Source organism: Hemitrygon akajei, chromosome 14 (genome assembly GCF_048418815.1).
Source record: "Hemitrygon akajei chromosome 14, sHemAka1.3, whole genome shotgun sequence".
Taxonomy (NCBI): Eukaryota; Metazoa; Chordata; class Chondrichthyes; order Myliobatiformes; family Dasyatidae; genus Hemitrygon; species Hemitrygon akajei.
In genome coordinates this window covers 67,217,691-67,230,360 of record NC_133137.1, presented here as the reverse complement: position 1 = coordinate 67,230,360, position 12,670 = coordinate 67,217,691, and the positions used below count along the sequence as shown (strand labels likewise).

Here is a 12,670-nt window from a genome sequence, read left to right as displayed (position 1 = left end):
ATGGGGTAGATATTTGATAAGAAAGGCACTGAATAATCTTTCCTACAGTGTGCATCCACCCTTTGCTCTAACCTCCTTTCTCTCCCTGCAGCCTTTACATCCACCCATCCGTTCTCTGTCCCATCCTTCCTGAGAATTGCTCCAGGCACCCCCTCCATTTCTTTCCTTTGTGTCCCTAATTCTCTCCCCGTAACTTCTCTGCAAGCCCTCAAATCCATTTCGTGTCCTGTTTTGCTCTGCAGTCCTGAGTAAAATCTCACAGAAGTATGTTGTTCACATTGAATTGAAACATGGAGTAATTTTTCTAGTGTTTTGATGGAGGCTCAATTTGCTGATCTGGACGAAGACAACTCCTGTCCACATGGATCCCCATAAGGAATACACCAGAAATGGATAGTCTTCCCACAGCACACTGGGAACTTCACCTTATCAGCTAACCTTCTACTAATGTCTATCCTTTCTGGACTACACTTCCCTAAGATCAGAAATCTACCCTGACATCTTTACACTGTCCATAAAGTGTTCATTTTAAACTGCTGGACGAAAGGCTGGATATTGTGTTGAGAATATCAATGAATAATATTGCGTGAATAGGACAGGAACTTCTGCAATTCACCTGCATGGTTAAAAATGGAATAATTAAGTTACTGGGCCAACTCCTCTAAATGTTTCTCTACCCAGTATTTTGCTGATAAATCCATATAAGTGTAGGGTGTCAAATCAAAATAAGTCAGCTTTATTGTCACAAGTACAGTGAGGTACAGTTACAATGAAATCTTGCTTGTAGCAGCATAACAGACAACATATGGAACAAGACAGTGAAGAAAAAGACTGTAAAATAAGACATAATGCAAACATAAACCCCACAAACGTAGTATTCCATGACTGGGGTAGTATATTACTGTAATTATCCACTATTAAATACTAAATAAACAAGGCAGAATTAAATTCATATATTCAAGTGGAAATCACTTTATAATGGCACAATGAGGAATAATTATTTCTGAACAAACTGCTTGACACTGAGAATTGAATTTAACAAGTTGAGACTCTCATTCATTTCTGTTATAGTTATTATTCTATTATGGATTTATTGAGTATGCCTGCAAGAAAATGAATCTCTGGGTTGTGTATGATGCCATATATGTACTTTGATAATAAATTTTCTTTGAGCTTTAGAATTTAATTTTAATTGCAGGTCTTTTGTACTTTTTTTGCTTCTTTTATCTGTTTATTAGTAATGCCAATTTTTCTGTTTTAATTCCTTTACATAAATTTGTAATTAACTGTCGTCTCTGCACATCATGATGAGGAATCTTCACTCTGATTGACCAGAGTCATGTTGATTCTTTACCTACTCATGCACACCACGGATCTCTGGTGGTAGATAGTGTACTGGAGTAAAAGCTTGTGGAAAGCAAGTTACTATAAAAGCCCCTGGAAATCTGTAAGATTCATAATCAGTCCTCCTTATGACTTGAGAATTGAAGTTGGGCAGCTGGTGATGGGGCCTTCCCAACATCAAGCAAAGAGATGATCTCCCCTTTTTGGCTTAGAGCTTTGATTGTAATGTGGTCAGTAAGCAACCAGCATGAAAGGATAACTCAAAGGCAGGAAGGTGGGGAGGCTTCATTTGACTGGAAAGCAGTTTTACCTTAAAGAAGAGTACCAAACTTTACCATTGATTTTCAAAATGCACAGAAGGAGAGGAACAAACGTGTATGGCTCGAAGTCCACTGTCATATGTAAAATCAACTGGTTAATTCAAGATGCATCCATGAAATTATTACTTGAAAGTCCATTGAAATTTTTGGCTTCACTTTCTTATGTCCACAGCTAATTGATAATTATGTGCTTTTTCAGAAAATCATACAAGATTAACAGCAACTTGGAGTAAACCAAATAACACCAACCCTTATGGTAATGACTACTATTTCACATATGAGTAAGGTCATTTGTTGTTATTTTAAGTATTTGGGCAATTTCACTTAATCAGCTCTACTGACAATGCAATGAGGTCCTGGAAAGTTGCTGCTGTGTCTCCCTCCCAACGGGCATCTAATTGCCTGGTGAAAATGTTTCTTTGATTGCAGTTTTTTCAGTTTTCTAGTTAACTCCTGACAACTCCCCTGCAGAAAATACTACAAGTATTTATGTGAATGAGCTGGGATCAGATATGAAAAGTTCAAGCAGATTGGTTCATTATGAAAGAAGGTCAAATTTGCTGGTCCCTTCTACTTTGGTAGAAATGTTCAATTTGAAATCAGGAGAATGTATATAGTATATAGTATAGGACTTGATCTCGAATGTATATAGTATAGGACTTGATCTCGAGTCCAAAGATTCCAGTCTATATCATAGCACTTCAGTATCTCAAATGAACCAAATCTGAAAGGTTACAGGGAGAAAGCAGGAGAATGGATTTGAAAGGGGTAATAAATCATTTATGATTGAATGGCAGAGCAGATGTGTTGAGCCAATTGGCGTAATATTGCTCCTAAACCTGAGGGCCTTATGGTCTAAAACGCATCTACCACTGAAACTATGGCCCTCATTGTGCAACAGCAGGTGAGTATTTAAACTCACTGCATCACTGAATCATATTCCAGAATTCAAAGCACAGCTTTAGATTCTTTGCACCTTGCTTAGTCACATACAGTCTGTGAATGTTTATGTCCCAGTCCAACAGCATCCCACTTCTGCATTCCCAGGAGAAAACAAACTTCAAAACCAAATGAAATTTCTGCTGCCTCTGTCTAACATGCTCTTGACATAGTGGAGTACACTTGGCAATTTACTGATCTTTCAGCAGTGCGCAGTTTTGCTCTGTGAATTTAGTCACTTTAAGAATTGCATTGAGACTGCCTGATTTATATATCATCCTGACATCCAGCGGGAAATGAGCCATCTCTATCTAGATTAGACTCAGAACAGATTCTGAAGTGAAAGGCAGGATTCCATGCATCACAATATTCTACTGAGTGTATATATCTATGAGGATGCTGATGGGCTCTTATTTTTATTTTTCAGAACCGATTTGCAATGGAGTATGGACACGCTGGTTTAATAAAAATAAACCATCATTTGAAAACAGAGCCGATGTTGAACTTTTGGTAGATTTGCTACCAAATCCGTGTCCTTTCTACCCCTACAACTTAAGTAACATTCATTGCGAATCTGTCGAGTTCCCAAACCTGCCAATAAATAAATCAGGGGACTTTGTGACTTGTGATTTACAGACAGGACTTGTATGCCATTTAAAATTAACTAGTTTCCTCCAGTGTCAGGACTATAGAATGAGGGTGTGCTGTGAGCCAATACAAACTACATCTACAACTGCTGCACCCCTAACCGCTCCCACAATTTATGAGCCCGAAGTGAGCCAGGTCACAATCGTACCTCTGGAGTCATGCTGGTGCAATTCCAACCCACCACGGAAGGTAAGGAAGTTTGACTTGATTCTTGGAACATTGATAATGTATTGGTGTTGTTCAGAATAACTAAACAAACTTAGTCATGGTACCAGCCAGCAGGTGGTGTAGTGGTGTTAGCACTGGATTTCGAGGTGAATGGTCCCAAGTTTGAATCTGGTCAGCTCCTTGCACTGCGTGCTTCCATCTGTGCTGGGTTGAGCGTCGAGTTACCAACTCGGCCTGTTTTAAAAAAGAACAGACAAAAGCGAAGGAAATGCCATGAAATACCACCTAATGCGACACAAGGTATGAAAAGGAACAACAAAAATGAGTCACAGTAATCATCAGCAGTATAACCATATAAACATATAACAATTACAGCACGGAAACAGGCCATCTCAGCCCTTCTAGTCCGTGCTGAACGCTTCTCTCACCTAGTCTCACCTACCTGCACTCAGCCCATAACCCTCCATTCCTTTCCTGTCCATATACCTATCCAATTTTTTTAAAATGACAAAATCAAACCTGCCTCTGCTGCTTCTACAGCTACCACTCTCTGAGTAAAGAAGTTCCCCCTTGTGTTACCCCTAAACTTTTGCCCCTTAACTCTCAACTCATGTCCTCTTGTTTGAATCTCCCCTACTCTCAATGGATATTCACCTACTCACCAGTATATACATCATATTTAAGTTGGACATTCTCAATCATTGCTGAATTTCCTCATCTTCAAAAATTACATTAATTTATTCTTAACATTTTTGAGAAGTCCCTGCAGAAACTGAATATGTCACCAGGTTCGGACATGGACCAAGTGTGGAGCGAGGGACACTGAAGTGGGTCAACATTTCAGACTTTAATGTGAACAGTGTTAAAGGGAAAAGAAAACAATAAAAGCTAGGCCAAACAGGGCTGTTAACTAAAACTCTCAAATGGAAAACGTAGCCCACACTGCGACTGAAAAGAACAATTAAGAATAAAATGAATACCGCTAGTCTTCAGAGTCAGTTGACTCCACAGTCCAGTTTCTCAGGCAAGGCAGAGTGCAAGCAGGCAATGAGGCATTGGCTTGTGTCCAAGTCTCGACAAATACTACGACGGAATGAATGGAGTTAAATACTATCACAATAAAATAATAATTAGCTGACATGCACATATTCACAAGCGCAGTTGCCGTATCTACTGTGCAGCGGAATCTATGGTTGTGACAGGGCCCCCCCTCTCTAGGCGCAGCCCCTGAGGCACCACAGACCTGTGTCTGCTGGAAGTCTTGAAAGAGGGACTTGTCCAAGATGTCCTTCAGTGATGCTGGTAGATATGTGCCATGGTGTGCACTGCCAATATCGGAGCCAAACTCTTCACCGTAGAGACAGAAACAAGAGCTTATACAGAAGTATCTCGATCAAGTGACATTATGAGATGAATCATTCTCAAAATGAGGACCCTCTGATTGGAGCTAATCGGACATCTGCTTCAAGAATAAAACAAACACAGAACCTCTGAGCCTATCAAAGTAAACTTAACAAACTTAAGCAGAAAGCACCAGGAAACTGCATTACAAAGAGCGAGTTGCTCGAGAAAAATGCAAGAAGCTTAAAAACCATTAATAACTGTTAAGCAACAACTAACCAATTTAGGTGCTCTAAAAACCTCAGAGCCCAAATGCTTTCTGATGCCCTGCACAGGCCTGAAGAAGTCACTACAGGACCCCCCTCCCTATAGCTGGCACTTGATGGCCCTGGAAGACCTGGAAACTCAAGATCCAGGGAAGACTCGAGAGACCTGGATAATTTGAGAGGCAGGGAGACTCGGGGATCCAGAGAGACTGAGAGACCAGGGAGCCTCGAGTGAGACCAAGAAACCTCAGGTGGGGCAAAGAGGGTGGCTTGGGAGTCCTCGAGATGGGGAGGACATTGAATAAGCCTGGAAACAATTGAAAAAACAAAAACCTTGGAAATGTAGAGAAAAGTCCTTGGGAAACCTTGACAACATGAAACCTGAAACCTAGAGAAGGAACCTTTTGAAATCTTGCTCAGTGTTTTATCTTTCACAATTTTTTCCAGAGGCAATTAAGATATACTCTTAATTTTACAGATCAAGACAACATAGACAGGCTTCTTTCATCGCTAAACTAGCTGGTTCTCTGTAGATCTGTTTAATTTGCTACATGAAAGTTCAGTTTTCCCAGTCTGTACCATGACTTTCATCAAGAAGTTAAAAATACTGTTGATAGGGTTACTTGTGTATTCACACACTGCAGCCAGGGATCAGCTTTTAGAGTAGGGCTCTTGCAGAATTTACTCTATTAACTTGAAAGATGATTTGTTGAATCAATTGATAAGCTTGCTTGAAGCGCTCATTTGTTAGCAGACCTGAGTCACGGAACCACAAGGCTGGGAATCTGGGTTCTTGTGACTTGAAACGCTTGGAATGGATACCGGAGAAACTCAATGTAGACTAGAGAAGCTCGGTATGTAGACTCGGGACTCTCGGAATGTAGAGTCAGGACATGCATTCAGAATAAAGGCACCCTCTCCTCAAGCCACCAATGTCAAAACATCACTGTTCAAACTTTGCTGGGTCCATTACTTGGAAAGATCCTCTGTCATGATGGAGACAGAAGTAACAGTTTTATACATTCATTGCCTCAACGAATCACTCTGACTAATGAATCTTATGGCCAAGGTCAGCTGCCCTCTCTCTGCTGAGCGTGGTTGAGACTTGCTGTCACCAGCTTCGGATGTGGCCCAAGTGCGGAGTGCGAGACACTGAAGCAGGTCGATAGTTCACAGACTTTAATGTGAACAGTGTTAATGGGAAAAGAAAACAATAAACTCTAGGCCAAACAGGGCCGTTAACTAAAACTCTCAAATAGAAAATGTAGCCCACACTGCGGCTGAAAAGAATAACAAAGAATAAAATGAATACCGCTAGTCTTCAGAGTCAGTTGACTCGACAGTCCAGTTTCTCAGGCAAGGCAGAGTGCAAGCAGGCAATGAAGCATTGCTGTGTCCAAGTCTCGACAAATACTACGACGGAATGAATGGAGTTAAATACTATCACAATGGAGTAATAATTAGCTGACTCATGCATATTCACAAGCTCAATTGCCATACCTACTGTACTGCCGAATCCGTGGTTGTGAAAGAATATTATTGTGCTCACGCAATAATGCTGTGAGCATTATACTCATGCTGTACTCATTGTACTCATGCTGTGGGTATTTTGACCAAACTGAGAGTAAATCCCCAGCTAAAGTCAGCCAAGTATTAAGTCATACAAACACTCCATTTGCCAGGGTTATCGTCAGAGAAATATTAAGCAGACCATTAAATATGTTCAAACATTGAGATACATTTTTATTTCCAGAAACAGAAGAATTGTTTCAACTTTATGTAAATCCAGTCACATTTCTAATGAAGCCATTTTATACTCCTATTGTAAAGTCTGTGGAAGTTTACACTGCCTTGGTGGAATTCTTTGAGGATGTAACAAAACACATTGATGAAGGTAGAGTAGTGGATGTAATGTATATGGATTTCAGCAAGGCATTTGATAAAGATCCCCATGCAAGGCTCATTCAGAAAGTAAGGAGGCATAGGATCCAAGGAGACCTTACTTTGTGGATCCAGAGTTGGCTTGCCCACAGGCACGTCTTCCTAAATTTGGTCCTGGTCCTCTATTCATTACCCTTATCATTAGAGAAAAATATACTTTTTAATTTCCCATCAAAGCAGGGGTTCCCAACCTGGGGTCCATAGGGGCATTAACCTTGGTTAATGTTAGGGGTTTATGAAATAAAAAAGGTTGGGAACCCCTGCATTAAAATATCCATATGTCAATGTTGTAGCAATCAGATAATCGTTCATTTGTAACACTTACAAAATGCTGGAGGAACTCAGCAGGCCAGGCAGTATCTGTGGAAATGAGTACAGTTGACTTTTTGGGCCTGTACCCTTCTGCAGGGCTGGAGAAAAATAGATGAGAAGTTGGAGTTAAAAAGTGGGGCTGGGGAGTGAGAAATACAAGGTGATAATAGAATCTCCTCCACCAATCCTCATCCACTTTTCCCTCTCTCATCTTATCTCCTCGCCTACCCATTGCCTCCTCTTTTCTTTCTTCCATGACCTTCTCTCCTCTTCGATTAGATCCCCCCTTCTCCAGCCCTGCATCTCTTTCACCAATCAACTTCCAGCTCTTTACTTTACCCTCCCCCTCCCAGTTTCACCTATCACTTTGTGTTTTTCCCTCCTCTCCTCCCACCTTTTAATTCTGACTCCTATCTCTTTTTCTCCAGTCCTGCTGAAGGGCGTCGGCCCAAAACATTGACTATACTCTTTTCCATAGATGCTGCCTGGCCTGCTGAGTTCCTTCAGCATTTTGTGTGTGTTCTTGGATTTTCAGCATCTGCAGAATTTCTCTTCTTGACCATACTTCCATACTTCTTACACAAAAGAAGGCAGATCCTGGCTATCAGATTTGTTGTCCTTTGTTTTCTCATAGTAATTAAAATGTCATCTTTACAGTGCCCCTAAATGTTAGACATTGATTTCCTGTCTATGTTACACAACATTGTGGATGCTTGATTATATTTAGATTTTAAAGAGGATGACAAGATATGGGGCTAGTGCAGGAAAGTGATGCAAAAGTATTAGATCAATTATATGATTACTTAATAGCCTTTCTTTCCTCCCCCTCCCCCTCCTTCTCTGTACTCTGGCCTTTTACCTCTTCTTACCTGCCTGTCACTTCCCCCTGTGTCCTATGGTCCACTCTCCTCTCCTATCTGTTTCCTTCTTCTCCAGGCCTTGACCTTTCCCACCCACTTGGCTTCACCTATCACCTTCTAGCAAGCCTCCTTCCCATCCCCCAACCTTTTTATTCTGGAGTCTTCCCCCTTCCTTCCCAGTCCTGATGAAGGGTCCTGGTTTGAAACGTCAACTGTATATTCATTTCCATGGGTGCTGCCTGACTGTTGAGTTCCTCCAGTGTCTTGAGTGTGTTGCTCTAGATTTCCAGCATCTGTAGACTTTCTTGTGTTTACAACTATTTCCATGTTACATTCTTGGATTGTTATTCTTGCATCATCTTGTTTCAGCAACACATTGCACCTGTAAAGTAGCATTTGTGATTGAATGAGGGAAATAATCAGATTTGAATGCGAACAACACACAGAAAATGTCGGAGTAACTCAGCAGGCCAGGCAGCATCTTTGGAAAAGAGTAAACAGTCAACGTTTCAGGCCGGGACTCTTCATCAGGACTGGAAAAACAGATGAGAAGTTAGAGCAAGAAGGTGGGGGGGGAGGGGAGGAAGAAGTACAAAGTTCTGCATTCCCCAAGATTCTCCAAGACCTTCAGATCCAGATATTAACTCAACAAGTTTTCAAGTTTTACTTATTTTATAAATACTATTTTTTCTAGTGCTTGGAGTCATGGAATCACAACTGCACAACAATTACTTGTATTAAAGGAGACATATATAAAGTGGATCCTGTTGTCTGTCCAAAACAAGATAAACCGACATGTAAAAAAGGTATCGAACCTGTGAAAGTTAGCAGTGAAGATGGATGTTGTGAACAATGGGAATGTAACTGTAAGTATCCCTGATCAGTTCAAGTTGATGCCACATTGAAATTGCCTTAAATGTTGGGGAGGGCTCTCAACTTTGGTTGAGCCATAAAGCAGATGTTAATGGGCTGTCATCTATGCTGCACCAATTGTACTTTATTGGAATTTGCAGGGTGTTAGTGAGGAGTAAGTGATCCCATCCTGCCTATTCTGTAATCCCATCACACTCCCTGCAAGGTGGAAGATCCACCCCCTGGCACTGAACACTTTTTTGATATATGGTTCTCATTCATTTTTAGGTCAATGTGAAATATGGGGAGATCCACATTATAGGACGTTTGGTGGTGTGAACTATAACTTCTTTGGAAATTGCACATATACACTTGTGGAAGAAATAGTTCCAAAATACAATTTGTCGATTGTGTTGGATAATTATTTTTGCCTTCCCTTTGTAAATAAGTCTTGTCCAATGGGCTTAATGATCTATTACAATGAAAATGTTGTCCATATTTCAACCGGGAGCCAATATTTGGTGAGTTCCTTTGTACATATTGTATTTGTTACTTATGTTCTAAGTCAGAAACATGAAGTCAAGGGTCAGCAATTTGGTTCCTCTATCTTTATCCAAACCTAAGCATATCAAAGCTGATCTATTAACTAACTTAATTTATCCACCGTTCCCTCACCTCCCTCAAATCACTACTTGTAGTTAATAAAACTCCATCAACTTTGGAATAAGACTTCATGACTGATTTCACATCAATGGCCAATTAGAAGTTCCAAACTTTTACCAGGTTCTATGTGCAAATTTATTTTCTAAGCTCACCCCTGAAAAGTCTGACTTGGTTTTTCTACCGACACTAGACACTCCATCTGTCTGACTGGGAACAGAGCAGTGAAATTTATGTAATTACTTGTCATAATTTAGCCTCCTGGAGTCTAAGTATCAATTTGATAAATATACAATGTGTTAACGTGTCTTTCCCAATCCCAAGTGCCTGGAAATGGTCACAGTGCTCCAGATGTGGTCTAGCCAAGGCATAATATTCATCTTCAAAATCCTTTTTTTTTTGAGTTGTGGTCATCATTGTAGCTCTTCTTAACACTGGCAAACTTAGCCTCCACTTGGAGAGAAACATGCTCACTTATGATCATTTTGGGTTCCACTTGGTTTACTTAGCTTCAGACCATATTATGACCTCAGTCCACAGATGAGGTGAGAGTGAGTGCCTTTAATGTTTGGGTGGCCCAGACAAATTGATAGAAAAAATATCTCAAGAACTGAGAATCTACTTGAGGATGACTTCATTATGAAAGCTCAATTTTTCGACCATTTGCAAGGCATAGTGAAGGATATAATCTGCACCAACAGTATATAAAATCAACAGGACTTTGTCCTGTCAGTACCCAATACACTGTCTTAACTATTCACAACACCAAGCAGTGTGTACCATGTACAAATGTACAGCAGTAACTTCCCAAAATCCATCCCAAACCTGTGCCTTGCCATAATAGATATGCTGTCAAATATGTTTCCTCCAAGTTACACATCATCAATACTTGATATTGATCACTGTTACTTCTATTGTCAAAGTCCTGAAATTTGCTTCTTCCCAACATTGAGCAAACACATTTGGCCCATGAACCACAGCAGCTCATTAAGATTATTGCCACCTTCTTGATGACCAAAGTTCATCTTATCATGCAGGTTAATGTAAAATATCAAATGTGATTCATCAGCCTTGAAATTTATATTCTAAAGTTGGCACGGTAATGTTATGGTTAGCACAACACTTTACAGTAACAGTAACCCAGGTTCAATTCCCACTACTGCTTGTGAGGAGTTTGTACGTTCTCGCTGCGTGGGTTTCCTCGTGGTGCTCCGGTTTCTTCCCATAGACCAAAGATGTACTCGTTGGTAGGTTAATTGGTCATTTTAAAATTCCTATGATTAGGCTAGGGTTAAATCGGCAGTTGCTGGGCAACAGAGCCAAAGGTCCGGAAGGGCCTATTCCACACTATCAATCAATAAGTAAATATTCGAATCATGACCATATAATTTTTGAGCACATCACCTCCAGAGATGTTTTACAAACTGTTTAAAGTGGGCAATCTAATAATCTTCATGTCAGAAGTGATTTTGTAGTGGATGTTAATTGTATAATATTTCACCAATAGATATAATCATATTAGCCTTCAAAACGTACAATGAGTCCTTGGGATAGTTTTTGACTTTTTTTTTTCCTTTTACAGTTAACAGTTGATGGATCTCATGTGAGCCTTCCCCATATTTCAGAAACATTGCACATTACTCAACTGGACACCAGCACATACATTTATATTCCTAACATTCGAACAACAATTGTTGCTTTCCGTTTTGGCTTCGAGATCACAGTGCCTGAAAAATACTTCTTAAATAACACCAGAGGCCAATGTGGTATGGACTCTAAGACTGTATATAGTCATATAAAATTATGCACTGCAATACTAATTTTGTTAGTGATTTGGATTTTGTTTAGAACTTAAAGCACTTCTTTCTACCTTAGGATCTTGCTCCTCGAACAGCTGCGTTAGAAAAAGTGGCAAGGTTGAGCCTTCGGACTGTTGTAGTGAAACTGCATATGATTGGATAGTTCCTGATTCCAATAAACCTTACTGTCAATCAGCTCCTACTGATGTGCCTTGTACTTCAGCTCCTCCTGAAACAGCATGCCAAGATAAGATTTCAATCTGTGACATCCTTCGAGAAAAGTGAGTATCTGGACTCATGCCATTTATTCTCTTTCAGAGTAAGTGACTGTGAAAGATTTGCATCTACATTTTCTCTGTCTGTTCCTCTCTCTACCTACCTAGGGATCAGTGAGTATAATTCTAAATTACGGGCAACAGTGTAGTATCTAGATTGCTGAGCTGAGGGACTGCTGCATTTTGGATAGACTTTTCCCTTATTTTCACTCATTCATGCCATGCATTCAGCTGCTTTGATACTAGGACTTGGATTTCTTTACCCAAGGACTTGCATCCTTCAATCTCATGCCATTCTTTAGAAGCTACCTACAAGTTACTACTTTGATCTTTTTGGTTATCTGTTTTTAAGTCATCTCCTGTTGCTCAGAATAATTGTATTTGGTAAAATCCTTGTGAAGTATTAGAAGATACTTACTGGAATTGTGGTATACTGTATAATTGCAGGATGTTATTGTAGTTTGCTCGAAATGGGTATTATTCCTATTGCTTATGCAGAGCAGGTCCCTAATAGTTGTTGTCAAATTGGGTTCAAAGGTTCATTTTATTTTCAAAGTACAACTGAGATTTGTCTTCTCCAGATAGCCATAAAATACAGAAAAGACATATGTAATTGAAAGAAAGACATCGATCCTTCCCACATGAAAAGAAACAAAAACTTTCAAATTCCAACCCCCACCACTCCACCCCTCCCTTCCACAAACCAACAGATCTCCTACATGGAGAAACAACAATAAACCCCAAAGTCCCAACCCACCAATCGGCAACAAGAAAGAATGGGCGAGAGCACGAAATAGAAACATAGAACTGAAAGAGGCCATATGAACCACAGTCCAATCCACAAATCTCAGAATTTTGATAACATCTCCAAGAGCATCAGAACCCAGCTCCGAGAGCAGAGACTCGAACCCAGCAACCTCTTCGAGAACCCCTCGCTCTCCTCTG

The 12,670-nt window shown here is 40.2% G+C and overlaps 1 protein-coding gene across 2 annotated transcripts in view; it reads left to right on the top strand.

Annotated features, from left to right (window-relative positions):
- Window positions 1-12,670, top strand: part of LOC140738656 (mucin-6-like) — a 133,111-nt gene that overhangs the window by 96,515 nt on the left and 23,926 nt on the right. For both annotated transcript variants that reach the window (XM_073066276.1, XM_073066274.1), the window contains 6 exons: window positions 1,864-1,920; window positions 3,031-3,440; window positions 8,834-9,005; window positions 9,280-9,512; window positions 11,234-11,417; window positions 11,527-11,731. In XM_073066276.1, coding sequence (XP_072922377.1) covers window positions 1,864-1,920; window positions 3,031-3,440; window positions 8,834-9,005; window positions 9,280-9,512; window positions 11,234-11,417; window positions 11,527-11,731 — 1,261 coding nt within the window. The remainder of the gene's footprint in view (window positions 1-1,863; window positions 1,921-3,030; window positions 3,441-8,833; window positions 9,006-9,279; window positions 9,513-11,233; window positions 11,418-11,526; window positions 11,732-12,670) is intronic.